This window comes from Pempheris klunzingeri, chromosome 5 (genome assembly GCF_042242105.1).
Source record: "Pempheris klunzingeri isolate RE-2024b chromosome 5, fPemKlu1.hap1, whole genome shotgun sequence".
Classification (NCBI taxonomy): domain Eukaryota; kingdom Metazoa; phylum Chordata; class Actinopteri; order Acropomatiformes; family Pempheridae; genus Pempheris; species Pempheris klunzingeri.
This window is the reverse complement of record NC_092016.1, coordinates 621,374-649,318: the sequence shown is the minus strand read 5'-3', so window position 1 is coordinate 649,318 and position 27,945 is coordinate 621,374. Positions and strand designations below refer to the sequence as shown.

Genomic DNA, 27,945 nt, shown 5'->3' with positions numbered 1-27,945 from the left:
AGAGTCCAAACAATCCGAACAGTCCGAAGAACCCAAAGACTTTCCAGACTCTCCAGCTTCTGGCTGAATAACCGGCTCTTTCCGCCTCCTTCCGGCTCTTTCCGTCTCCTTCCGGCTCTTCCCTCTCGGATGTCCCGTTAGCGGGCTGGAGATGCTGGAGGCTCAGCGGCCGGAGGAGACCTCCACGGAGGTGTGTGTGATCCCGGAGAACCCGCACTGTGGGGAGGTGCCGGAGGTCCTCACAGCTCAGCTGGCCCCCGGAGGCTCCCTGCTCGGCTGCCTGGGGCTCCGGGGCCGCCTGGTGGTCTGGGACCCGGCGGACAGGGAGGCTCCTCCGGCCGAGGTGGACGGTTCCTACAAGGAGTGAGTCCGGAGGCCTGAACTCTGCTTCTTCTTCTTCTGTTTCTGCTTCTGTTTCTTCTTCTGTTTCTTCTTCTTCTTCTGTCTCTGCTTCTTCGTCGTCTTGTTTCTTCTTCTTCTTCTGTTTCTGCTTCTTTTTCTTCTTCTGTTTCTTCTTCTTCTTCTGTCTCTGCTTCTTCGTCGTCTTGTTTCTTCTTCTTCTGTTTCTTCTCCTGTTTCTGCTTCTTCTTCTTCTTCTTCTTCTGTTTCTGCTTTCTTCTTCTTCTGTTTCTGCTTCTTCTTCTTCTTCTGTTTCTGCTTTTTCTTCTTCTTCTGTTTCTGCTTCTTCTTCTTCTTCTGTTTCTGCTTCTTCTTCTGCTTCTTCTGTTTCTTCTTCTCCTGTTTCTGCTTTTTCTTCTTCTTCTGTTTCTGCTTCTTCTTCTTCTGCTTCTTCTGTTTCTTCTGCTTCTTCTGTTTATTCTTCTGTTTCTGCTTTTTCTTCTTCTGTTTCTGCTTTTTCTTCTTCTTCTGTTTGTGCTTCTTCTGCTTCTTCTTCTTCTTCTTCTTCTGTTTCTGCTTCTTCTTCTTCTTCTGTTTCTGCTTCTTCTTCTTTCTCCTTTTCTTCTTCTCCTGTTTCTGTTTCTTCTTCTTCTTCTTCTTCTTCTGTTTCTGCTTCTTCTTCTTTCTCCTTTTCTTCTTCTCCTGTTTCTGTTTCTTCTTCTTCTTCTCCTCCTGTTATTTTCCTGTCAGACTCGTGCCACCTTTGTTCTGACCTATAAGAAGTAGGACTAGCTCAGTCTGTCCTCCTGGTGGAGGAAGAATAAGATCCTTTACTACAGTAAAGTACAAATATCAGTTAAAGGTAAATGTACTTGAACATTACAGTGTAAGGAAGTATGGAAGCCTTTAGGGGACTAAATTAGAATTCAAACTTGACGTTGTGATTCCACAGTAACATTGTACTTCACCATATTATTACTTTATATTATTAAATATTTTAGTAAAGATTAAAACCTACAGTCCAGGTGTCTTTAAAGAATCACTCCTCATTTAAAGATTATTATTGTTATTTCTTTTTTTGCTTTAAGGAGAAAGAGGCTCCGTAAGTTATTATTTTTCTATTTTCACGTTCTGTGACCACATTAGGATGAAAATAGAACAACGATATTTAATATTCAGAGTCGATCTAAGTCGAATTTAGATTTTCCTTTTCGATGCTGATAGACTGAAATATTTCTTGCATACAGAGAAAAGCAGCTCAGATTGTTTCTGTCTGAATGTTGTCCACAGTGCAGCGTCTCTGTTTTAATGAGGCCCACATGATGGGAGGTGATAATGCTGTTGCTGACTTTCCATTGCTGCTTGAATCTAGTCCCCAGCAGGCTTCCATACTTGTGGTCAGGTCAGGAATGATGTGTTTGTCTGTGTGAAGCTTCTCCTGGGAGGAGGCGTCCGGCTGCGGCTGCCGGCTGCTGGCCGTCGGTTCTCAGGGAGACCTGAAGCTGCTGCAGGTGGAAGCGGAACGATCGGCCCCCGTCTCTCTGCTCTGCGTCTCCGAGTGTCCCGCAGACCGTCTGCTGCAGACCGTCGCGGCCCGGGACCACGGTGAGCCCCCCGGGCCCGGACCCCGGTCCGGCCGCAGAGCTCCAGCGCAGCAGGATCAGACAGAAACTGAAGAACCTTTTTCACTTCCAGGTGTGTGCGAGCTGCAGTCGGTGCGTCTGCTGTCGTTTGCTGCCGGCCGCTGCTGCGTGCTGCTGAACCGTGATTGGCTGGTGCAGCTGCAGTGGCCGCAGGCGGAGGAGCAGCCGCAGACGGAGGAGCACCCGCAGACGGAGGAGCGGCCGCAGGCGGAGGAGCAGCTGCAGACGGAGGAGCGGCCGCAGACGGAGGAGCAGCTGCAGGTGGAGGAGCAGCTGCAGACGGAGGAGCACCCGCAGACGGTGTCCTGCTGCCACATCCAGCTGACTGACGGCGCCGCCGACGTCTGCGTCTGCAGAGAAACAGTGTTCACGCTCAGCTGCACTGGACTCGTCTGTATCCTCCAGAACTATCATCTAATGATGATTTTTATGTTCTCTGTTTAATGAACACCAGAAGACGACGATCCTAAAGTAACTTTAACAAGTTATCCAGAAATATGAAATCTACTAAAGTGTGAGGCCGAGGAAGAACAGATCCTGAAAATATCAGATTTTTCCTTGAAAAATGACTAAAACCATCAGTTTGATTCTGAAAATAGAAGCTAGGTAATGTTCTGTTGATCCAATAATCAATAAATTGACCAAATGTTTCAACTGTAAAATAACAGAAATCCAAAAAAACACTGCTGCTAATATCATCAGAACAATAATAACAGTATCATAGTTATTCTAGCTGGTCATTGAGCTGAGCTTAGTAAAATTAACTGAATTAAACTGAGTTCAACAGAATTGAGCCGAATTAAAAAAAGCTAAACTTAATTAAACAAAACACAAATAAATAAAAAAATAATGTAAATTACACGAGTAGTGAAACTAACTAAACTAAGTTCATGTTGCTAAATCAAACTAAACTAAACTGAGCTCCAGTTAAAAACTAATATTTGATTTAAGCTAAACTAAATGAAGAAGCACAGAAGTTAACTATCAAACTAAACTGTGATGAAATAAGCTAAAGTAGATAAACTGAACCAAACTAAACTAAATTAAACTTTAGCTTAACTAAGTAAAACTAAGATCAAGAGAACAAATTAAACCAAAGTTAACAAAACCAACCAAATAAGTGAAAGTAGTTCAACTTAAAGCTCTAAAACTGAGTTCATATCAAGCTGAGCTACATGAAGTTCTTCCTGAGCTTTCAGCCACATCTCACAGTCTTCCTCTGTGAATGTAGTCTGGCTCTTTAACCGTGACCTCCAGCTGTGCACGGCGTCTCTGACGGCGTGCGGCTCGCCACCGTCGACCTCCCGGCTTACCTGAGCTCCGGCCTGACGGAGGACGACTTCATCTCCTCCTCTTCCTCCTCCTCCTCCTCCTCCTTCTGCCTCCTCCAGGTGTCGGCGGACCTCAGCACCGCCGTGGCCGTCACACGGGCCCACGCCGCCGTGGCCGTCGACCTTGACGACTACTTCAGGTACGGCACTGTTTTCCTGTTTAGTCTGAAAGTTGTCTGATGAAACGCTGATGGAGGAACATCACAGAGACCTTTCTGCCTGTCAGGATGTATCCAGACCACCTGCTGTGTGCTGCCCCCCCATCGCGCCCCCCCCTCCGGCCCCAGCACCCAAAAGACCAGGACAGTCTGTCGAGCTCCAACTGCACCATCGCTGCCCTCGGATCGACCTTCACTGCTGACCGGTAAAAGGGCCACTCCCCTGTTTCTACCCATGATCCTCTCTTTCTCTTCAAAGCCACCAGACTCCATTAACAAAACAGGTCATTTTACACAGTATTTGCTGCCCTACTGCTTCCTCCATCGGTTAGTTTGTTTGCATTATTGTGTGACTTTGGTGTTTCAAAGGGACGGTCCAGATCCAACACCAATTTTGAGTAACACACAAAAACAGAAGCACACTGACTGATGGAGGCAGCAGCTCCTGTGTCCTGTTCTCTAAAATCCCTGTTTTAGTGAATGTAGTCTGGTGTGTGTGCTGTTTGTGGTTAAACCAAAAGGATCTTCCAGGTCTCTCTCTGTAGGGATCCTTTCCATGATGCTGTCACACACTTAGAATAACACTCTGAGGTGATCTACTGGACACTCAGACACCAGGAGGTGGACACAGAGGACCAGGGGGAGAAACATGGGAGTTCTTCTTTGATGTACTAGAAAGTGTTGTTTGATGAAGTGGACTCTGAACACGACTCTCTGTGAGGCTGACAAACAGTCTGTTGTGGTTCAGTAGTTTGAGTTTGATCACATGTCGTCAGTGTTATCAGGCTTCTTCTTCTTCTTCTTCTTCTTCTTCTTCTTCTGATGCTGCAACATAAGAAACACTGGTGAATGATATCAAGCACTGAATCTTAGGAGGCAGCCTCTCAGTAGATAATAATGTGATGACTCCTGAACAATAATCATCATTTAATAATAGATATGAACACTTCAGTCGGTCAAACACACTGAGGGTTTATATCTTTGGGGGTTTAGACTGCTGCTTGGTCAAAACGAGTCTGAGACACTGAGATATTTACAGACTAAACAATCGACCAAGAAAATAATCAGCAGTTATTCTTGTTATTATTATTATTATGAGGTTGGAACAGTTTTGATTATTTCTCACCAACATAAATAAATGTTTGAAACGTGACTTTAACCTCTGACCTCTGACTCCTCTGACTCCTCTGCAGCTCCTGGGAAGCTCGTCTGGCCTCCATGTACAGCAGCACCCAGCAGGCTGCAGCCTCCTCCTCCTCCTCCTCCTCCTCCTGGTCCTCCTCCCTCCCCCACCTGGCGGCGTCCTCGGCCCGCAGCAGAGCGCCACGCGGCGGCTCCACCGTCGTCCTCTCCGCCCCGGAGTCGTCCACTCCGTCTCTGCTCACTGTGTCCGACTTCTCCGCCCAGCTGACCTTCGTCTCCCCCGGCAACAGGCAGACCACAGTGGCCTTGTGGGATCTGGAGTCCGGACGTGCGAGCTACCACCGGACGGAGGGCGAGGCGGCGCCGGTTCAGCGCTGCGGCGAGAGACAGCACCGACTGCTGCTGAAGAGTGAGTGAGCGTCAGCGCTCTACTGCGAGGGCTTTTATTGTGAAAGGGTACGGTCAGGTCGTGGGGATGCTGGGTTTCCGTGGCAACCACACAAACAGCCCCCTCCTGCGACAGACGGGCGTCCGGCTTCGCTCAGTCTGCCAACTAATGTGGTGAAATGTTTGTTTAGTTTGATTTCCTGTTGATGCTGCTCAGCAGGAGTAAAGTGTCTCTAGATCCAGTTTGTAATAAACAAAAGCAGCTCATTTCCTGTCTCATACTCAGAAATCACACTGTGCTGGAACCAGACAGTTTCATATCTGCTTTGTGAGCGTTTGAAAGGAAAGTGGAGGCCTGCAGGGAGTCCAAAGATGTTTTAGTTATTACAGCGACACGAGAAGAAAGCAGCCTCGTTTTATTCTTTGTTTCTCTGAGACAAATGACTTCATCACACACAGACACATGGGAAATATCACATGATTAGAGAAGAGCTGTGAACCTGCTGCACTAGTGAAGTCCTCTGAGGAACAAAGTACAGAAAAATAAAGGGCTTAAAGGGCCGGTCCACATCCAAGAGACGCAGTAACACAAAGTCACACAATAATGCAAACAAGCCAACTGATGGAGGCAGAACAGCAAATACTGGGTAAAATGACCTGTTTTGTTAATGGAGTCTGGTGGCTTTGAAGAGAAAGACTTAATGGTTTCTTCCCATTGAGGAAGCACTTCCTAAACTCATGGCTCTGTCCTCTTTAACCTCAAACAGCCGTTATACGTTTCTCCTCAAAGCCACCAGACTCTGTTGAGAAAAACACTAATTTTACCTCACAGAACACAAGACTTCCTGTCAATGTGAACTGTTTAAAACACCAAAGTCACACAATAACACCAACAAACGAACCAACTGAGGCCGGAGGTAAACCAGCAGCTCCTGTGTCCTGTTCTCTAAAATCCCTGTTTTAGTGAATGTAGTCTGGTGTGTGTGCTGTTTGTGGTTAAACCAGAAGGATCTTCCAGGTCTCTCTCAGTTTGACCGTCCTCACCGTCTCTCTCTCTCTCTGTGTCCCGGGACAGAGGCTGGTGTCTTCCTGGTCCTGTTCTCGGTGTCCCAGCAGGACTTGCTCAGCAGGCTGATGCTGTTCGGCAGCGCGGCGACGGTAGACAACGTCTGTCACCTGAACAGCTGGGGGCGCTGCTCCATCCCCGTCCACGCCCTGCAGGTAGGAGGCAGCACTGGCCCGTCCTACTGCGCCCCGTGTCCCCCCACTGTTGGACATCGGGGGGGTTCTGTGGACGCCGTTTGGATAAAAACCGTCTCTCTGCTGATTTTCAGGCTGGACTGAAGAACCGTCAGCTGGACACGGTGGATTTTTACCTGAAGAGCAAAGAAAACATCCTGAACCCTGCTGCTGACCAGCCCACAGCCTCCACACACAGCCTGAGCGAGGGTAGGACTCACACACACACACACACACACACACTCTGTCTGTCTCCATTTTAATTGTGGGTTTTGCAGCTTCTACAAATTCTATTAAATAAATAAAGTTTCATGATTATTACACCAACACACTGACTGATGGAGCAGCAGCTCTAAAATCCCTGTTTTAGTGAATGTAGTCTGGTGTGTGTGCTGTTTGTGGTTAAACCAAAAGGATCTTCCAGGTCTCTCTCTGTAGGGATCCTTTCCATGATGCTGTCACACACAGCCGTAATATCGCTCTCTGCACACACACCAGACTCCATTGACAAAAACAGGGATTTTAGCTCACAGGACACAGGAGCTGCTGCCTCCATCAGTCAGTGTGTTTGTGTTATTGGGTGTTTTAAAGTCCTTCATTCAGCGAAAATAAATTACTGTTTTTGTCAATGGAGTCTGGTAGCCTTTAAGAATGTGCACATAGAAGTGTGTGTGTGTGTGTGTGTGTGTGTGTGTGTGTGTGTGTGTGTGTGTGTGTGTGTGTGTGTGTGTGTGTGTGTGTGTGTGTGTGTGTGTGTGTGTGTGTGTGTGTGTGTGTGTGTGTGTGTGTGTGTGTGTGTGTGTGTGTGTGTGTGTGTGTGTGCAGGTGTCCAGGAGCTCTGTCCTGCCTTGGACCTGCTGTGTTCGGCTGTCAGAGATTCAAACAGTGAAGCTCAGAGCCGACAGTTCTCCGAACAGCTGCTCAACATCACCATGAGCTTCGTCAACAAACAGATCCGCTCTGTGCTGTCACACACACACGGTAGGAACACACACACACACACACACACACACACACACACACACACACACACACACACACACACACACACACACAAATGGACCATCACTGACTACATGAACGTCCTGCTGTGCTGAAGAAGACAGTAAACTAGAGACTGAGAGCAGAAACTGTTCACTGAGCTGATAAATCATTTCCTCATTGACTTCCATCCAGTCAGACTTCTGTTCTTCAGTGTGTATTTCCACCATTAAACACTGTGATTCTTGTATTAAATCACCTGTGAGACGTCTCAGCTCTCTGTGTGTGCAGGAGAGGACGCCGGCGTGCGGAGCTGCGTGGACGTTCTCGACCGGTACGTCACCGAGCTGAGGAGCTTCATGAAGAGGTTCCCCTGGCCTGCGGGGGGCGACACCTCCGGCACCGAGACGGCCGGTCCTGCTGAGGAGGGGGGGCAGGAGGACGAGTGGGAGCAGCTGCAGACGGAGGTGACGTTCACTCACCTTCACGGCTCGATTAAGGCGGGAAAACATCGTTTCATTACCTATGTGGTAACGTGTGTGTGTGTGTGTGTGTGTGTGTGTGTGTGTGTGTGTGTGTGTGTGTGTGTGTGTGTGTCTGTGTGTGTGTGTGTGTGTCTGTGTGTGTGTGTATGTGTGTGTGTGTGTGTTACAGGAAGTGGTGCGTCAGTCCATCCTGACCAATCAGATCCTCAGAGCTCAGGCCGTCTTGCGGAGGCGGAGCCGTCCGGAGCAGCACCTGTCCGCTCTGAGGATGGAGGGTCTGCGTCAGGTGTTCGTCTGCCTGCAGCGCCGAGACCTGCAGACCGCCAGCACGCTCCTCGTCAACATGGTCAGAGGGCGTTACCATGGGGATCCATCAGTCAATCAATCAATCAATCAATCAGTTGTTAAAGTCTGTTAAACTGGTCCGTTTGTGTTTCAGGGCTTCAGTGTGAAGAAGCAGCTCCACAGTATCTGCCTCTACACCGACGACCGGGACCTCAGGGAGTTTGTGGTGAGTTTAAAACAAGCAGCGACAGTCTCGATGACCCCCCACACACACACACACACACACACACACACACACATCGTTACGAGTCTGTGAGGCGTGTGATTGGCTGGTTGTGCAGGTGGAGGAGCTGTCAGGGTGGAGGTGTTTTCCAGAGGAGGAGAAGCAGAGTGTGGCGTTCATGAAGGAGATGGAGAGGCTGGGGTCACTGCCTGCATCCCGCTGCCCTGCGGCCCCCCTGTCACACCCGGCCCCCCCGTCACTGAGGTAAGGAGCTCCTGCTCCACCAGTAGAGTCTGACTGTGGATCATCAGCTGAACCTTTATCTTAGTTATCTTATTATTGTTATGTGGTGCTGTAGCCACACCTGTGGTCACCGTGGTAACAGCAGGTGTGGTTTATTTGGATTATTATTCTATTCTTACAGTTTATTATGTTCTGATCAGTCGACATCGATAATTATCAGGATGAATGTGGTTTGAACCGTGGTTCCTGTCTTCAGGGGGGCTCAGGTGGTGCGCGGGGAGTCGGGGGGAGGTGAGGAGGTTCTGCAGGAGCTGGTGGCACAGAGGAGGTCTGAGGAGGATGGGGGGCTCTGGACGAATGTCAGACTGGACTGGGTGAGGAACTGGGACCAGAGCTGCCAGACTGCCGTCCTCCTGTCCAGACTCCAGCACACAGGTACGACATAACCCCCCCCTGATCCCCAGCAGAGAGACGGGGGCTCCCAGTCCTCTTCTTCTTCCTTCTCTCTGTTTCTGCCTCATCAGAGTTGACCTCCTGTGACTCGGCGGTGTTGTGGCGTTACCTGACCTCGCTGCACGACCAGCACCGGGTGGTCGACTGGATCGAGTGGAACAGAGAGACCGCCGGCGCCCCCCGGTGGCCTGAGCTAGCCCCAGAGCTGGTCAACGACCACACGGTGTGCAGCACCTACATGAGGGAGGACATCCTGGACCTGCTGGCCAGGTACGGCAGCCATCTTCACCTCTTTTTAGAGACCTGATAAATGTTTCGGTGACAGTGAACCAGCTGAGTGACGAGATGGTTTATACCAACACACGCTGTTTATACCAACACACGCTGTTTATACCAACACACGCTGTTTATACCAACACACGCTGTTTATACCAACACACACTGTTTATACCAACACACGCTGTACGTCCTCATGTAGCTCTCAGTCACTTGAGTCACTTTTGTCTTTGCTGCACAGCCACAAGATGCACACACACACACACCAGACTACATTCACAAAAACAGGAATTTTAGCTCACAGAACACAGGAGCTGCTGGTCTGCTGCTGCCTCCATCAGTCAGTGTTATTATGTGACTCTTGTGTGTTTTAAAGAGTCAGTTCAGATCCAACACAATGTTTGTAACACACAATAACACAAACACACTGACTGATGGAGGCAGCAGCAGAGCAGCAGCTCCTCTGTCCTGTTCTCTTAAATCCCTGTTTTAGTGAATGTAGTCTGGTGTGTGTGCTGTTTGTGGTTAAACCAAAAGGATCTTCCAGGTCTCTCTCTGTAGGGATCCTTTCCATGATGCTGTCACACACTTAGAATAACACTCTGAGCCTGTCAGTGGATCAAACAAGCTCTTTTAGTGGACCTACTGTGATCAGGTGCAGTTGTCCCAAAGGATCACGTTGCAGCCATTGCAGCCCGTTTGGTGTCTGCTGGCTGAGGTGATCTACTGGACCAGTTCCAACACTTTTACTACCTACCAGTCACTCAGACACCAGGATGTGGACACAGAGTTAGAGTCATGTCATGTTTAGTTGTATTTGTGAACTTCTGTAATCCTCCACACACAATCCTGGATCTCCCTCATAGATTTTCCATGTTTCTTAATGTTGGATCCAGAGTTCAGTTGAAGTTGAACATTCAGGCTGCAGCTCACATCAACATTTCTGTTTTTAGTTTTATGAAGCGTGATCTCTCTCTCCGTGGATTTTACTCTCAGATGTTCCTGCTTCATGTTCACTGTTTGATGTTGAAACATAGATGATTTCTTTTGAAGGAACGTTTCAGATGCAGAGATTTAAATTGAGTGTTTCTAGTTGCTCAGAGCAGCTGTTCTGTCTGATAACCCCCCCAGAGTGTAAAGAAAAGAAAAGAAATATTGATTGCTTAGTTTTAAAGAGAAGTTTGATTAAGTTCCCAGGGTGTCTGTTGCTCTGTGTGTCCTCCCCCAGGAGAGGTCTGTTCGTCCCGGAGGAGCTGGCCGACCTGGAGCGGCTCCTGTGGAGGCTGGCTCAGGGCGGAGGGGTGATGGCTTCACCCCCACCCGTCCCTCAGTACCGCTCCCCCCTCGGCCACGACCTCCACAGCCTCTTCATCACCTTCTGCCTGGACCGCAGCCTGCAGTACCTGCTCTACACCTACCTGGAGCACTACAGGTGTGTCACAGCCTCTCATGGCTGTTCAAGGAGAACTGTGGTGCTTTTAAACCTGGGGCCTGGTTTTACACATTTAGGTGTCTAAATGAATTATAGATCCAAAAAGTTTTGGGAAAGCTGGGAGCCATGAATTGATCTGTGATGGCTGCAGCGTGACGTTAATCCTTCACTGCAACTGCCACCAGACCAAAGTCACACAGTAACACAAGGAGCGTTAGTAAAAGAAGCAATTATATCATATTTAAACTGAATAACAATATTATTATTAATAAGAATCACCACAAAATGTTGACATCATCAAAGGTGCAGATATTCCCCAGGATATTACAGACGCTCCGACAGGTCAGATATATTATGTCAGCACAAAACCTCTGGTTGGAGATGACTGCAATCCATCACACCTGTTATCACTCTCTCCAAAGCCACCAGACTCCATTGACAAAAAGAGTTTTAAAGGGTCAGTGCACTCAAAACACCAAAGACACTCAGTAACACAGACACACTGACTGATGGAGGCAGCAGCTCTAAAGTCTGTAGTCTGGTGTGTGTGCACAGAGCGATATACCGGCTGTTAGTGGTTAAACCAAAAGGATCTTCCAGGTCTCTCTCTGCAGGGATCCACCAGGATGTGGACAGAGAGGGACCAGGGTTAAGTGCACCTTTAATTCTCGTCTAATCAGTAAGTTAATTAGCTGCTAATGTTTCCATCCTTTACAGGTTGACTCCCAGAAACTGTCCCCTGTTGACCAATCAGAGCCTGTCTGGGAGCCAGCCCTGGTTTGAGATGCTGGTGAAGATCCAGGAGATCACCAGAGATCTGTCAGGTAGCAGACTGCTGCTGCAGCATCTGATAAATACATTTCCTAAAATGATTCAACATTTGGGACAATTATTCTGTGGTTCAGTCAAACGTGACTTCTGTCTGATAAGCTGAACATCCCATGTAGTGACTGTGTGTTGTAGCTGATTCAGCTCATGATGAAGTACAGTTAGCTTGAGGTTCCTTCATGTCATCACATGTTCAATGATAAACCGTCTGTCTGCCGTCTCAGATCCAGCTCTGGTCTTCCAGGCCAGTTTAACCAGCGCTCAGGTGCTGCTGCCGGGCAGCCAGGCGTCCCTCAGCAGTCTGCTGCTGGAGGGCCACAGTCTGCTGGCCCTGGGCGCCATCATGTTCGCCCCCGGAGGGATCGACCAGGTAACCTGACCTCTGACCCCCCCAGGTTCACTCCATAAAACACAACCAGCATCGAATGTGTCTCTGAGTGTGAAAAGAGATCCTAGAGTTTATTTGGCAGTGGTGCAGCTGTTAATGCTTTAATGTGTCTCTGTGTGTGCCTTGTGTAAACTGGCAGCTCACATGTTAAACTGTTCCTCTTATTGTGTTTCTGCTGTGTTGTCTCGTGGTTTTTGCTGGTTTGAGTCGACTGCTGTTGCACACCAAAGGGCATTTTCTGTGTTTTATCCCACTGGAGCTCTGTGCACAGCTGTTTAACAGGAAACGTGAACCCTTCAGAACATCAGACATGAAGTGACTCAGAAAAACTCACCATCCACCAAAGCACTAACATCCATGGCCTCCTCCGTCTGTGAAAATGTTTCCGCCACCAAAGTCGATAATAGGAGGGGGGCGTTCGTGTGGACTCGACACTGTTTGAAGACTGCGGTCATCTCTGGACTCTTTAGCTTCTCCAGTTTTTGAGCCGACTCAGCTGTCAGTGATCCTGACAGCGTCACTGTAGCTCCCATGTTTTACTGAGCAGCTGGACTCTCAGTCAGTCTGTGGTCAGCAGAAGGTCACAGCTTCCTCTTCTCGTCTTTGTGCTTCCTGTGTGCAGGTGGTGCTTCAGGGTGAAAGGTCGGGCAGGTCGGAGAGGACGGTCGACCCCCAGCTGCTGAAGATGGCGCTGGCCCCCCACCCCAAACTGAGGGCCGCGCTGTTCCCCGCCGGGCCCCGAGGGAGCAGCCCGTCCTCCGACGTCTCCGTCTACCACCTCCTGCAGGTACGCTCACACCTGTCGCAGCCCGTCAGCACGTCGGCACTCCTCCTGCTGTAGAGTCGAAGCTCATGGCGTGAAAACGTGTTTTCCAGGCGCTCCATCCTCTGGACCCCTCCAGGCTGTTCGGCTGGCAGGCTGCAAACACCCTCAACTCCACTGGTGAGCCCTGACCCCCCCGAAACCATCCAGTCCACACTGCCGACTGGTCCTCAGCCCAAACCCAGCTCCTTTTAAACTGCGTCCACGCTAATCAATTAGCATTTTAAAGCAATGCTTTAAAATTAATACAACCTACAGACTCATAAGCCCTGAAAACTCCCCATGACCCTTCGTGTGCAGCGCTCCATGTGGGGCTGATAACGCCGCTGCACACGGGAGTCTTAGCAAATGGCTGGAATAATAGCTCTTCTCCTCAGCATGTAGACAGTGACGGTGTCACAGAAGGTAGGAAGCTGCTGCCATAGACCACAAAGTCAGCAGCACCAGGAGGACGTTGTCCACGTGGGATTAACCGCTGAGGTTTGTGACTGACGAGCCCCAATCAAGACGTCTCTAAAGTCTCTAAAGTCTCTAAAGTCTCTAAAGTCTCTAAAGTCTCAGGTTCCAAAAACAAACACACAATCCCAGAGTTTTCAAACTGAAGTGGAGTCAGCAGCGTTTTCAAAAGTCGTTCAAAGTTTTCGGGGTTTGTAATCGTAGAAGTAGTGTGGACGCTTGGCGTAAACGTGTTAGTGTGGAGACACGTCGTCATGGAGACACGTTGTCACGGAGACACGTCGTCATGGAGACACGTCGTCACGGAGACACGTCGTCATGGAGACACGTCGTCATGGAGACACGTCGTCATGGAGACACGTCGTCATGGAGACACGTCGTCATGGAGACACGTCGTGATGCAGTCGGCTGGTCCTCAGCTTTGTTCCTACCTGAAGGATGTTAACAGTGACACCAGGATGTGGACGGAGAGGAGCCATATTTAAAACTTAATGCATGTTGAGGTAAATGTTCTTGTCCTCCTCAGAGACGTCAGAGCTGCCTCACTTCTCCAGCCCTCACCTGGTCAACAGGTTTGCTCTGGTGGAGAATCTGGACTTCCTGTACTACCTCCGTCATGGCCGACCATCCTTTGCTTTCACCACCTTCCTCGTCCAGCAGCTGAGCGGCTGCAGCGACGTCACGCTACTGTGAGTACGAAGCACCAAGCCACAGCTGCTCAACACCTGCTGAACACCTGCTGAACACCTGGTCCAGTACAGTGAAGTGACCAGTGTGTGTGTGTGTGTGTGTGTGTGTGTCAGGCTGCAGCAGACCTGGCAGCAGGTGTACAGGTTGGCCCTGCAGTGCTTCAGCGTGCCGTCGGTGGCATCGGCGGCCGTTTGCTTCAGTGAGCTGCTGGGAGTCTGCAGCCTGAAGCTGAGAGTCGACATCAGAGCCATGAACAGCATCCTGCTGCACCAGAGCAGCAACACACACACTGCTGCAACACACCTACACACTCTGGGTAAACACACACACACACTGCTGCAACACACCTACACACTCTGGGTAAACACACACACACACTGCTGCAACACACCTACACACTCTGGGTAAACACACACACACACACTGCTGCAACACACCTACACACTCTGGGTAAACACACACACACACACACACTGCTGCAACACATCTACACACTCTGGGTAAACACACACACACACTGCTGCAACACACCTACACACTCTGGGTAAACACACACACACACTGCTGCAACACACCTACACACTCTGGGTAAACACACACACACACACACTGCTGCAACACACCTACACACTCTGGGTAAACACACACACACACACACTGCTGCAACACACCTACACACTCTGGGTAAACACACACACACACACACACACACTGCTGCAACACACCTACACACTCTGGGTAAACACACACACACACACCTACACACTCTGGGTAAACACACACACACACACCTACACACTCTGGGTAAACACACTTATTTGTTTCAGTGTCTAAAGGTGTGAAGCTGGCGGAGGCGGAGCCTGGAGCAGCGGAGGAGCTGATTGGCTGCCTGGAAGCTGCGGTGGCAGACAGTCTGGAGGAGAAGGGCGTCAGCAGGTAAAGTAGTGAAACATATCAATCATATATAGAAGAACTACGGTATTTTCAACATGTGTGACAGCATCATGGAAAGGATCCCTACAGAGAAAAGATCCCTACAGAGATCCCTACAGAGAGAGACCTGGAAGATCCTTTTGGTTTAACCACAAACAGCACACACACCAGACTACATTCACTAAAACAGGGATTTTAGAGAACAGGACACAGGAGCTGCTGCTCTGCTGCTGCCTCCATCAGTCAGTTAGTTTAATGTTATTGTGTTTTACACAAATATTGTGTTGGACCCGAACTAATATCCAAGTCACACAATAACAAAAACACACTGACTGATGGAGGCAGCAGCAGACCAGCAGCTCCTGTGTCCTGTTCTCTAAAATCCCTGTTTTAGTGAATGTAGTCTGGTGGCTTTTAAGAAGGTCATATAATCTGCACATAGAAGGTTATATATATATATATGTGTGTGTGTGTGTGTGTGTGTGTGTGTGTCAGGTCGTCCTACGAGGCGGCTCAGGAGTGGGCGTTGCCCGTTCAGTTCTGTCAGCTCCACGGTCTGAAGCTGAGCTCCGTCTACCCCGCCCACTGCGCCAAAGACGGACAGTTCATCCACTTCCTGTTGTTTGTCCAGCTGCACAACTTCCCGCCCCAGCAGGTGAAAACACACCTGCTCAGCATGTTTGTGTTCCAGTGTGTTACTGCTGCGTGATGGAGAAACACTCACAGGATAGTAACAGCTCCGTTTTTAGGAGTTCTCTTCTGTATACATGAAAAACGCAGCATCAGGATGTTGAGTTAATGTTTTGTTCCACACTGTTCTCAGAAAAGTGTATTTTGCATAATATGGGACCTTTAATAGCTGAAGATATAGATTGATCTTTTTAAAGGGTCATTCCGACATCACATGGAGCTTTTCTAACATCTAGAATCAATATCACTGAACGGTGTCAGTCAGTTTCTCTAAAACTGTTCGTGTCGGACTTCCTCCTCCAGGTGAGGTCATTGGCGGCTCAGTTTGGTCCCGCCCTGCAGGCCCACCTCAGCCTGGCGTTTCAGGACCTGCAGGTGTACAGTCAGAGGGGGGGCGGCGGCTCTGAGGGTCGGTCACGGACTCTGAGCTCAGAGGAGGCCCCCAGGAGCCCGGAGCACCCCAGGGAGCTGTTCCAGGTCCTCCTGCGGAGCCAGGAGGAGGCGGCGCCCTGCAGGTACCTGCTGCAGGAGGCGCTGGTGCAGCGCTGCCCCACGCTGGCTGTGATGGCTGCTTGTCCACAGGTGAGGGCACAGACACACCTGCCGATCCCAGACACCAGGAACACCAAAGGACTAGACTCAATATGTCTATCAATCAATAATCTGATCAGCCTTTGGCGTGGCTGGATCAGCCTGGAATGGGGCGCTCGGACATAAAGCGATGTCTGTAGCAGCAGTCTGCAGGGTTGAGGTTGGAGCCCACGACGATTCACGCTCCCTCTTTTCTTTTTCTTCTTCTAAATGATAAATAATCATTAAACACAAGGCGATTACTGATTCGGCCGCTCTGCCAACAAGCTGCGAGAGCTGGATCAAATGATTTAGTGAAATACATTCTAATGGTAAATCAATGATAATCAATAATTACAAAGAAAATAAAGAAAAAAACTTTGCTCCATTTGATTTAGTCTTCAAACGTTCAGCTCAACAGCTTCCAGCTCAGCCTCTTAACTAACGGGCACAGAGATTTCTTAATTAGATTTATGTTAATTAAAGAAAAATATTCTCTGAAAACAGATAAAACCCTACAGACTGCTCCTTTAATGTCCAAACCAACGAGTGGCTCCGCTGGTCTTCTTTCATAGCAAAGCTCTCTCTGCCACTGAGTATAAACTCACACATGAAGACGTCCTTCACACGAGGTCAGACTGAGCTGAGCAGAGTAAAGAGGCTTTAACGCTGCCTGGAGAAACAGGAGGAGGTCTGTAGCTGCAGCAGAGCGCTGCACTGAGAGTCCACGCAGCTTCAGCCAGCTGCACGCCTGTAGATCCTAAACCTAAACCTCCGTCGGTCGATTAACAAGAGTGAAAACAACAAAGGCAAACGGTGAAAAGGGCTCCGGGCCAAACACTCTCACAGAGCAGAGGATTCTTCACAGATTCACTCAGAGAGCAGCCAAACCTGCAAACAGCCGCAGGCACCAAACAAACGTCCGGCTGGAAGATCATGAGGATTCTTCTGCATCACATCTGTGAATGTTTGTGGAGACAACACGAGTAGCTCCAGCCAAGCGATCTGATTGGTCCCCCCCGACGTGCTCAAATCTTCCTGACAGCTCAGCTAACTGTCGCTGTGCTCGTCGCTAACGATACTACTCCACCGTTTCCATGGCAGCGCTGTTCCTTGTAACCACGGTAACGGGAGCAGAGGCCTCCATCTCTGATCCAGACCGTCTGGTCCAGTCATTGGTTCTGAAGAATGTTTCTGGTCAAAGCTCTTTAGGTTCCTTCAGCTCAGCTTCTGTCCTCCACCGGGACGCCACACGGTGCCGCCAGGGCTCGCCGCTGCTAGCTTAGAGCTCCACGTGAGGCTGGAGGATGTGTGGATGTCAATGATGTTCTCCAGCAGACTGAGGCAGCGAGGAGCTTCACTGTCTCTACCTGTGGTTCTTATTCAGTCTGGGATCCCTCCATCTGTAGAGCTCTGTATCAGCTCAGCAGGGACTCGGGTCGTTACTATGGGCGTTACTATGGGCGTTACTAGGGGCGTTACTATGGGCGTTACTAGGGGCGTTACTAGGGGCGTTACTAGGCCTACTCACTGGAGCACTAAACTAGGTTTCATTACAGAGTCTACTGACGGGACTGATCACTGTCCAGGTGTGAGCCCCATAGTGTGTTTCCATGGAAACAGATAACTGACATGAACAACATGAACACATTAGATCATTAGATTATCCTGTTGGTCACTGTTTTGATGCTTTGGGACTAAAACTGATGGATTCTGTTTCACAACCAATCGTAACCCTGGAGGGTGTTTATGATGTCATTCATTCTCCTGTTTGATTGACAGGGGGCGGAGCTTCTGCCGTGCCTGTGCGCGTGGGTGTTGACCTCCGTCGATGACATCACAGCCAGGGAAGCCACCTCCCACCTGGTCGACGCCCCCCAGCACCACGAGTGGACGCTGCACGACCTGTCAATCATCTGGAGGACGCTGCTGGGGCGGGGCCACGTCAGGCCCCTCCTCCGAGGCTTCGAGCTCTTCCAGAGGGTAAAAACATGGGGGGAGGGAGGGCACAGCGGGGTCGACTGACCTTTGACCTTCTGGCATTAGGGTTTTTTAAGCCATTTGGATGTTACTTTGCTTTATTTTTAATTATTTTTGCTTTAATTAATTTATATACTTGTATATGTTAGTGATTTAATGATAATAATAATAATAAAATGATAATTACAGAGCCACTGGAGGGGATAACATTCCTTTAAAGTTTAAAATTGACAAGAAGAAAACTGATATTTTCAGAGATTAAAATGGTAATTTCACAAGAAAAAAACTCATAAAAACTTGAAGAATCTCTGAGATTATAAAATCATAGATTTAGAACTTTACGACAATAAAATTATATTGCAAAAGATAATAAAAATCATACTTTGCAATAAGTTTTAATGAAGAGGAAATACTGTGTGTGTGTCTCAGGACTGCCCCCTGGTGTTGGTGCTCAGCATGTTCGAGCTGTGTTGTGACTACAGGAACTTCTCTGAGGCCAAAACGAAGCTGCTGGACTTCCAGAGGACGCTCATCGCCGTAAGTCAGCCAGCGTGAGGTGCTGTGCACAGCTCAGCGCGTCTGTTGGGGGGGAACCAGGCCAGAAAGACAATAATCGAGCAAAGGTGGGGCAGGAAAACAGATTATAGGTTCCTAAAAAAGGTGCACCCAAAAACAATCAATATCAGTTTAATGCTCTCTTCACCAGACTCCATTGACAAAAACAGTCATTTTACCTTGCAGGACACTGGAGCTGCTGTTCTGCTGCTGCCTCCATCGATCAGCTGTTGTTATTGACTTTGGTGTTTTAACTGGTCAGTCTGGATCTGAACTAACCTGTTGAAACACTGAAGTCATAGCAGCAACTCCTGTGCTCTTAAAATGACTGTTATGTCAGTGGGTTAGGGTTTGGGTAGAGTTTAGGGTAGAGTCTGGTGGTTTTTAGTGATCTAACGGCTTCAGTTCCCTCCTGGGCCTTTTTTAGGAGGCTAAAATCTGTTGTCCTGTCCTGGGGAGGAAATCGAACAAAGAGCAGCAGGAGGAGGCTTCTTAATTATCCAGGAAATGGGAAATGCAGCCTCTCATCTCTTCTTCCTTGCTCTTACAGCTGAGAAACGGTGGCCCGGCGCCCTCCAGTGGCCTCCCCCTGCAGTGGGTGGAGAGCCAGGCCTCCGTGCTGCTCCTCACCATGCTGCAGCGCTGCTCCTCCCAGTACGACCTCCACCGGCTGCTGCAGCTCCTGGCCGACGTCGACAAGCTCCTCAAATCCAACGGTGAGGTCGTCGGCACGTCACTAAACTCCTCGGAGGTGGCTGATTTCATCCAGCTGCTCTCCTTCCTCTCAGATCCGCTGACTGACCGCTGAAACTGGTTAAACCTGAACCTTAAAGTGTGTGTTTGCAGGTCCAGACTTCAGGAAGCTCAGCCAGCTCAGTCAGCTGCTGCAGGGCTCCGACGTCGGCTTGTCTCCCCGGCTGCTGCAGTGCACTTCCCCCTCCGTCCAGCAGGAGGAGTTCCAGGCCGCGGTGGACGCTCTGCAGGCCGGGGGCCGCTACAGCCAGGCCAGGCAGGTGGCCCTGCTGGCCGGCCTGCCCGTCCACCCCCTGCTGCTCAGCCAGGTCTGAGGCCCCCCCACAGACACACACATATAAAGGATAGATGGAGTTTCTGTGACGGTGTGTTACGGTCGTCACAGCTAGAATACATGAACGACAGTCTGTCACTTTAATCTCTGACAGTTTTAAAGTTTTTCCCCTCAGTAATCTGGTTTATGTAGTTTTTCCTCTGATTCGCTGTCATGTCTTCACGTAGCTTCTCCAGGAAGTAAACTCCCAGAAGTCCAAGCGGCAGTGGAAGCGGTTGGAGACCCGAGTGGGTTTCTGGAGGAAGTGTCACGAGCAGCTGAAGGCTGACGGCACCGATCCAGAATCGGCCTCCCAGTTCTTCCTGTCGGAGGCTGAAGCCGTGGCGGCGGCGGCCACAATCGAGCTGGTGGGCGTCCAGGAACGCTGCCTGCTGCTCTGCCTCGCCGCCCACTGGCTCTCCCGCCTCAGCCCGGCTCCCGTGGACCAGCTGGAGAGCCTGGAGAAGAAGCTGTGGATCGGCCGGGTCCAACAACGCGTCCTCACCGTCGCCATGGAGAAGGAGAGCGTTTTCAACCTGCCGCCGCCCGCCATCACGCCGGAAATGAACACATATGAGGCGCTGATGAAGGAGTTCTCCTTCTCCAACATATCAGACCTGAACACGGAGCAGTGCGTCAGCCTGGAGGGGCTCCCGGGTCCCTCGGAGGGGCCGGGGGGGGCGAGCGTGGAGCCGGCGCTGAGTCCAGAGGAGCGGAGCGTCCTGGCTGCTCTGATTGGTCAGCTGTTAGATGAAGGCAGCATCCACGAAGCCAGCAGGGTGTGCCGGTACTTCTCCCTGCACCACCCCGACATGTGGGTGGTGCTGCGCTGCCGAGGGCTGGCGTCCGGAGACCTGAACCCTGACCCGCAGGAGGAGGCGTCGGAGGCTCAGCCCAAGAGGAGCATCGCCGGCTGTAAGCTGCCCTCTGACCTCCCGTTTAGAAAGCAGACGGCGTGCTAGACGGCTGCTGTCTGGACCGAATCCGGTCAAAAGAAGGATAAACTGGTTTAGTTCCAGGAGTTGAAGCAGAGAAAAGGGTTCTGATCCTGCATGAGACCAGTAAATCACATGAATCTATTTGTAAACGTACTTTTCTCTTGTTATCAGATGTCAGTGGTGGACAGGACTGTATATACTGCTGCTGCTTTAATCTGTAATACTAACACCATTATTGATTTGTTTATTATAGTTTGTCCTAATCTCAATCAGGAACTAAATCCTGAAACTAAATGCAGTGCAGGTGAAGTAAAATGGAAATACTCAATACTTCTCCTCTCTCTCTCCTTTAGCTCCCTCTATCGGCAGCCTGTCGTCTTTCGTCATCCTCCCCCTCCCCGAAGACAATGTCGCTGTCCGGCTCCAGAAACTGGTGGATCAGTGTCGCCATGGCAACAACTACTGCAAACAAGTCCTCAGCCTCTACCAGCTCTCTAAGGTACCGGCCAGACGACCCGATCACAAGAAATCACCTGTTCATATTAGAGGAGAACCCTGTCCATCTCCTGGTGTCTATATATCGCGTTCTATCGCTCTCTGCACACACACCAGACTACATTCACTAAAACAGGGATCTTAGCTCACAGGACACAGGAGCTGCTGCTCTGCTGCTGCCTCCATCAGTCAGTTTGTTAGTGTGTTACTGTGTGACTTTGTTGTTTTAAAGGGTTTGTTTGGATCTGACATTCATGGCGTTGCTGTTTTTAAAACACCAAAGTCACACAACGTCCTGTGTCCTGTGAGGTTAAATTACTGTTTTTGTCAGTGGAGTCTGGTGGGCAGAGTTGTCCCAAAGGATCACGTTGCAGCCATTGCAGCCCGTTTGGTGTCTGCTGGCTGAGGTGATCTACTGGACCAGTTCCAACACTTTTACTACCTACCAGTCACTCAGACACCAGGATGTGGACAGGTTTCAAAATACTGAAATTATCTTGACCCCAGAAATAAAAAAAGGATGCAAAGACAGTTCAGGTTGACCTCTACAACGTCACTCTACCCCTTTGGATCCTAAACTGTGTGCTCATTAATACATATTCTTATGTGTCTGGTGTTTTGTGCCCTCTGCCTCCTCCAGGAGCTCCAGTGCTCCTTCGGTCAGATCTGCGGGGAGGATCCTGGCTCGGTGCTGGAGAAGCTGCTGCTGTCGGAGCAGCCGGAGCGCTTCAGGAAGGCTCAGGCCTTCATCAGGGCTCAGGGTCTGTCTGCGGACACCGTGGCCGAGCTGGTCTCCTCCGCCGTGGTCCAGGCGCTGCTGGCCTCCGCCCAGGAGCCGCAGCCTGCCGGTGAGATCAGGACGTCTGCAGGCTTCACGTGCTGCCAGCTGTCCTCTGTGAAGGAGCTTTACTGTATGATCAGCAACATAAAGTTCTGGACAAACATCAAACGTTTCTTTGGCCTCCTCTTAGACGCCAACAGTCCTTGAAGTGGTTCTAGTCGAATCAATGTGGCTGAAATGCTTTGAAGCGGCCTGAGGAATCACTTCAGTATAACGTTAACACGGTGATAAAGTAGTCAAAAGTTCATCTATAAACTGCCAGAAGGAAAGTGAAAAATGCTCATCACGTGTGCCTCCAGCCCCAAGTGGCCCAAACCCTCAGATAACACTGAGTTTTGTTAATCTTGAACCTGTGTGTGTGTGTGTGTGTGTGTGTGTGTGTGTGTGTGTGTGTGTGTGTGTGTGTGTGTGTGAGCAGACAGGCAGGTATACAGGCCGTCGGAGGGCCGGGATTCGCTGGTCCAGCTCATCAAACTGTGTGACGATCCGAACCTGGTGGGAGTCAAACTGCTGGAAAACCTGAACAATGTTCCTCTGCGAGACCTGAGCTGCAGTACGACACACACACACACACACACACACACACACACAGGATTTATTTGCATCATGGAAAGGATCCCTACAGAGAGAGACCTGGAAGATCCTTTTGGTTTAACCACAAACAGCACACACACCAGACTACATTCACTAAAACAGGGATTTTAGAGAACAGGACTCAGGAGCTGCTGCTCTGCTGCTGCCTCCATCAGTTAGTTTGTTTGTGTTATTGTGTGCTGTGCAAATATCCCAACTACCCCTTTAAAACACCAAACACACACAATAACACCAACAAATTAACCAATCGAGGCAGCAGCAGACCAGCAGCTGCTGTGATCTGCACAGTAAAATCCCTGTTTTAGTGAATGTAGTCTGGTGTGTGTGCTGTTTGTGGTTAAACCAAAAGGATCTTCCAGGTCTCTCTCTGTAGGGATCCTTTCCATGATGCTGTCACACACAATATAACAGCTTCTTGTACCTTCCAGTCATCTGGACACCAGAATGTGTGAAAATTGAGCCCACGTTTGAAAATACTGGAGTTGTCCTTTACTTAATATATTTGTACACTCCTTTCTTTTGGTGAAATGTCCCTTTAATCCCTGCACAAGTTAAGATGAAATCAAAGTCTCCTCCTCTTCCTCTGCTGTAGTTGTTGAGCTGCTGATCGTCGCTCACGACTGCTTCAGTCTCACCTGTAACATGGAGGGGATCGTCAGAGTGCTCCAAGCCGCCCGCCACCTCAGCCACGCCCACCTCGCCCCAGGAGAGCACTACGGCCTGCTGGTAAGCCCCGCCCACTCCCCCGCTGACCAATCAGGCTGGTGCCCATTGGCTCTTCCTCCTCAGCAGTGTGTGAATTCACCTGGTGTGTGGTGATGAAGTCTCTTAAGACGTGTGTGTGTGTGTGTGTGTGTGTGTGTGTGTGTGTGTGTGTGTGTGTGTGTGTGTGTGTGTGTGTGTGTGTGTGTGTGTGTGTGTGTGTGTGTGTGTGTGTGTGTGTGTGTGTGTGTGTGTGTGTGTGTGTGTGTACGTGCACAGGTGCGTCTGCTGACAGGTATCAGCAGGTATAATGAGATGACGTACGTCTTTGACCTGCTGCATCAGAACCATCGCTTTGAGATGCTGCTGAGGAAGAAAGTGGAGACAGACAGAGGACAGGTGGACACACACACACACACACACACTCTCTCTCACACACACACACGTTGGTCTGATGTGACCATGTGACAGTGGTTAGTCTGGGCTTGCTGTGACCCCACACTGATCCCCCCCCCCCCTGGTCCCTGCAGAGCTCCAGCCTGAAGACGGCTCTGCTGGACTACATCAAGCGCTGCCTGCCTGCTGACAGTGAGAAACACAACATGGTGGCTCTGTGCTTCAGCATGAGGAGGGAGATCGGAGAGAACCATGAGATCGCTGCTAGGACCCAGCTGAAGATGATCCAGTCCCAGGCCTGGGGTGGGTCTGTTTGTCTGTCTGTCTGTCTGTCTGTCTGTCTGTCTGTCTGTCTGTCTCTGACTCTCTCTCTCTCTGACTGTCTTGCTGACTGTCTCTCTCTCTCTCTCTCTGACTGTCTCTCTCTCTCTCTCTCTGACTGTCTCTCTCTCTGCCTGTCTGTCTGCCTGTCTGTCTCTCTGAACAGTGGTGACCCCTGACCTCCTGAGCTCCCTGCTGAAGGTGTTGGGGCTGCTGAAGGACGCTGCAGAGAGCTTCTCTAAGGTATCTGACTGTCTGAGCACAGTGCTCCTCCCTCACCTGAGAGAGACATGCTAACTGTGTGTGTGTGTGTGTGTGTGTGTGTGTGTCTGTGTGTGTGTGTGTGTGTGTGTGTGTGTGTGTGTGTGTGTCTGTGTGTGTGTGTGTGTGTGTGTGTGTGTGTGTGTGTGTGTGTGTCCAGGACTCGTGTGTGCGTCAGGCCAGTCGTTGTGTCCGGATGGCCAAGCTGGTTGCTCTTCAGCTTCACTTCCTGAACCAGGGGTCTGACCTGCGCATCATCAACCTGCGACCGTCAGAGCTGCTGGACGCCGTCACGGCGCTGCCGCGGTGCTACCAGGTGTGTTCAGGCTACAGCACACAGTAACACAACACACTCAGCAGGTACAGGTGTTTTCATACAGCCAGAGACCTGCTGCTCTTTTAGTGGACCTACTGTGATCAGGTGCAGTTGTCCCAAAGGATCACGTTGCAGCCATTGCAGCCCGTTTGGTGTCTGCTGGCTGAGGTGATCTACTGGACCAGTTCCAACACTTTTACTACCTACCAGTCACTCACACACCAGGATGAGGACAGAGAGGATCATGGGTAGAAACAGTGGAGTTGCCCTTTAAATGATAGAGAACCCCCTGCTAACACGCTAAAGCTTAAACGATCAACATGCTACCTGTGTGACTCACATAAGAAGGTTGAGCCCTGTGTTTTGTCTGTCAGGTGTTTGTGGTGTCGGAGGCGTACAGCTACAGTCCGGACTGGGCCGAGGTTCTGTACCAGAAGGTGATCCTGAACGGAGACTTTGTTTACCTGGAGGAGCTGAAACGCCACCGCCCGCTGACCTCCAGCCTGTTTGAGGAAATCTTCAAAAAGTAAGTCAGAGGAAAGAGGACGAGTCACACTCACCTGAGCGCTGGGCCTCAGCTCACCTGTGTGTGTGTGTGTGTGTGTGTGTGTGTGTGTGTGTGTGTGTGTGTGTGTGTGTGTGTGTGTGTGTGTGTGTGTGTGTGTGTGTGTGTGTGTGTGTGTGTGTGTGTGTGTGTGTGTGTGTGTGTGTGTGTGTGTGTGTGTGTGTGTGTGTGTGTGTGTGTGTGTGTGTTGTTTCAGGCTGGACGGTGCTCCCAGCAGCGTCACTGCCAACGTGAAGCGCCTGCTGACGTACTGTGACGACGTGTACAGCCGCTACAGGCTGGCCTACCAGCAGAACCTGTACGACGTCACCAAAACGCTGCTGCAGGACGCCAAGACGTCGAGCTACCTGAGCGACCGGCTGGCCAGCTGATCGACGGCTTCACCGACGTTCAGCCTGTCCACAGGACTAACCTCTGAAACACGTCCTTAGAAACAGTCCGAACAGAAAAGCTTCAGTCCTTCTACCCCGACGTGAACTTTTCCTCTCACATGAGACTGGATGGAAGCTGATCTGTCAGGGAGACCTGGTCCTGGTGGACCACCGGGGAAACCTGTCCCATAGACAAAGAAGGTTTTGATGCTGTTGGAATTGTGCCATGAATCACACACACACACTGTTTGTCAGTTTAGAAGCTTGTTTGTCGTAAAACTGAGAAAAACACCTAAAGTTTACGTTAAGTGATTTTTTCATCGTCTTTTCTTTGTGTGCTGGTGATTTTCACCTCGCTGAGGTTGAACCACAGAGAGCTGGACTCTGGAGGCTCTGACAGCTGCTCAGTGGAGCAGGAAGACCAAACAATCCACTTCTGGTATAAAAGTACTCGGATCTTCCTCATCGTAGTTCCACTAGTGTCTATGGCCTGTCAAGACGGCTAACTTCCTGTTAGCCCTGCGCTAACTTCCTCTTAGCCCTGTGCTAACTTCCTCTTAGCCCTGTGCTAATTTTACGGACACCATTGTTGTAATCACACGGTTTGGCCACTACGTCCCATTGGAAGCCTCGGAGCCTGGCACACTTCCTGGGTGGGTCGGATGAAGCGTGCTGCAGTGGCGGCCATGTTGGTGCGGGTGACGTATACGGTATACACTGAGCGGGTTCACACCAAACTAAATGGTACTTTACCATCTTTACCACAAACTGAGACTTTAAAATCATCTTTTAAGCTGATAAACCTCACGTGTGTGATTCATGGAACAATTCAAACGGGGGCTTAACTTTCTCTCTTGCCATTAATTGTCAAAAATAAAGTGCCATGGCGGTCCTCCAGGAGGGGCGGGGCTTCACTCTCTATTAATAAATAACTGAATTAAATATTGTAGATTTATTGTCCAAAATCTGGAATTTCTCCACTATGACACAGTGGCGCTGTAAGAATCTCCATTAAAAACATTTTCTCAACTGTTTTGTATCAATAATATCAAGGTTTTAAGATAAAGATCTTAGCTTAGCTTAGCTTAGCTTAGCTTAGCTTAGTTTAGCAGCAGGTCAACAGAGTTAGTCCTGGAGCTCTTTCACTGCCTTTCTTTGTTTCCTGCAGCTGTTTTTTCTTAAAGCGTTGCAGCGTCACATCAAACACTCAACAGACCACATGACTGAAACCTGCTGCTGACCATTTTAATAGAAATAATAATAAACTTTATCTATACAGCACATTTCATTCATGAAATACAACTCAAAGTGCTTTACACATAACACTCCTACTGCTTTAGAGGAAGCTGGCTCTGACCTGGGGTTTAATTTCAGCGGGGTCAGTCAGAGTGCAGTGAGCCGCAGTGGTGATGGATTTATTGGCGATGTAGAGCGGGGTGTCATCTGCGTAGTGGTGCACGTAGAGGATGAAGAGGAGAGGGCCGAGCGCAGAGCCGGGGGGGGACGCCCTGGGACAGAGGAGCACTGGAGGAGGTGATGTGAACATGATTTCTACCTGAGTCACATCAGATAGAATTTCACCAGCAGTGGAAGCGGTGAAGACTTCATCTCCCATGATGCCACACCAATTTACAACATCTCCTGTTGTCATTTTGATCGAGAGTGTTAAAGTACAACACACACTGTGGAAAAAGTGTCCCAACAGTTTGAAAGCCACTTATTACAGCATTTTAAAGCAAACAGAGTATGAAAAGTGATTGTCCATAAGTATTCCACCTGATTTTAAAGGTCTTCCTCTGTTTCCTAAACACACGTTTATGCTTAACTCTGCTCATTACTTCTGCCTACGTTGAACAACCTTTAATAATGCAGAGCAAAGATTTGAGATTTGAAAGTTTTGAGCGAGTGGCGTTCCTCCACGCCCAAAACCCCGGCTGATAAAACCATGTGACCTGGTCTCAGACAGACAAACACACCTCATGGAAGAGTGGCTGCACTTCATCTCAGTGTTTTTATTTTTTTTTTATTTTATCTGATTTGAAACCTTCCTCTACTTCAGTTTAACCTTTGGTAACCTGAAGTCAGAGTTAATGGTCTGTTGCAGCTGCGCTTCAGTGTCATCTCTGCTCGTGTTAATAAATGGGAAATCATAAGTAGCCCCAGATAGCATCGATCTGATAGGAGCATCTCAACCTGCCCTGGTTGCCGTGGTAACAGTCCTTATTTGTAATCTCTCAGCGGCTTGTTATGAAACACGAGGTTTATCAGCGTGACAGCACTTCACAGGAACGAGATTAGAGAAGGGACTCTAACTATGCTAGGTTACATCGTTAACTGTCTCCTGCTGTCTTGCTAATTTGTCGCTGATGTTTTCTCCTTTTTGGGGGGGGGGCACAAATTAACCAAATTAAGCCGGGATTATCTGGTTAGCGCATCAATTACCATGGAGATTTCGTCTGTGCAGAGCACCGGTCCTGGTTCTGCTCAGTGGTCACGCCAGAGTGTTTCATGTGCTTATGTTTGTGTTTGGCCTTATTTTCATCAGCCT

At 49.6% G+C, this 27,945-nt stretch overlaps 1 protein-coding gene across 1 annotated transcript; it reads left to right on the top strand.

Annotated features, from left to right (window-relative positions):
• The first annotated feature begins 9 nt into the window (after window positions 1-9).
• Window positions 10-26,389, top strand: spg11 (SPG11 vesicle trafficking associated, spatacsin). Its single transcript, XM_070831443.1, has 41 exons — window positions 10-363; window positions 1,772-1,944; window positions 2,035-2,135; window positions 2,262-2,376; window positions 3,240-3,453; window positions 3,540-3,677; window positions 4,665-5,023; window positions 6,077-6,222; window positions 6,336-6,450; window positions 7,066-7,221; window positions 7,513-7,688; window positions 7,876-8,052; window positions 8,146-8,217; window positions 8,333-8,478; window positions 8,714-8,892; window positions 8,982-9,180; window positions 10,415-10,618; window positions 11,336-11,442; window positions 11,671-11,816; window positions 12,457-12,621; window positions 12,711-12,777; window positions 13,640-13,802; window positions 13,917-14,119; window positions 14,640-14,739; window positions 15,232-15,391; window positions 15,730-16,008; window positions 17,779-17,979; window positions 18,406-18,513; window positions 19,082-19,247; window positions 19,378-19,592; window positions 19,786-20,512; window positions 20,889-21,034; window positions 21,671-21,878; window positions 22,290-22,424; window positions 23,058-23,191; window positions 23,447-23,566; window positions 23,698-23,866; window positions 24,051-24,127; window positions 24,306-24,461; window positions 24,836-24,987; window positions 25,223-26,389. The coding sequence occupies exons 1-41, from the start codon at window positions 152-154 to the stop codon at window positions 25,395-25,397; spliced, it is 7,161 nt and encodes a 2,386-aa protein (XP_070687544.1). The 5' UTR covers window positions 10-151; the 3' UTR covers window positions 25,398-26,389.
• The last annotated feature ends 1,556 nt before the right edge of the window (window positions 26,390-27,945 follow it).

What these genes read in the sequence shown, in the direction of transcription:
- spg11 (XM_070831443.1), top strand. Translation starts at nt 152, where the DNA reads ATGCTGGAGGCTCAGCGGCCGGAGGAGACCTCCACGGAGGTGTGTGTG. An exon ending in GCACGCTCCTCGTCAACATG is followed by an intron (nt 8,053 to 8,145) that starts GTCAGAGGGCGT and finishes TTTGTGTTTCAG; the next exon opens with GGCTTCAGTGTGAAGAAGCA. An exon ending in GATCACCAGAGATCTGTCAG is followed by an intron (nt 11,443 to 11,670) that starts GTAGCAGACTGC and finishes CTGCCGTCTCAG; the next exon opens with ATCCAGCTCTGGTCTTCCAG.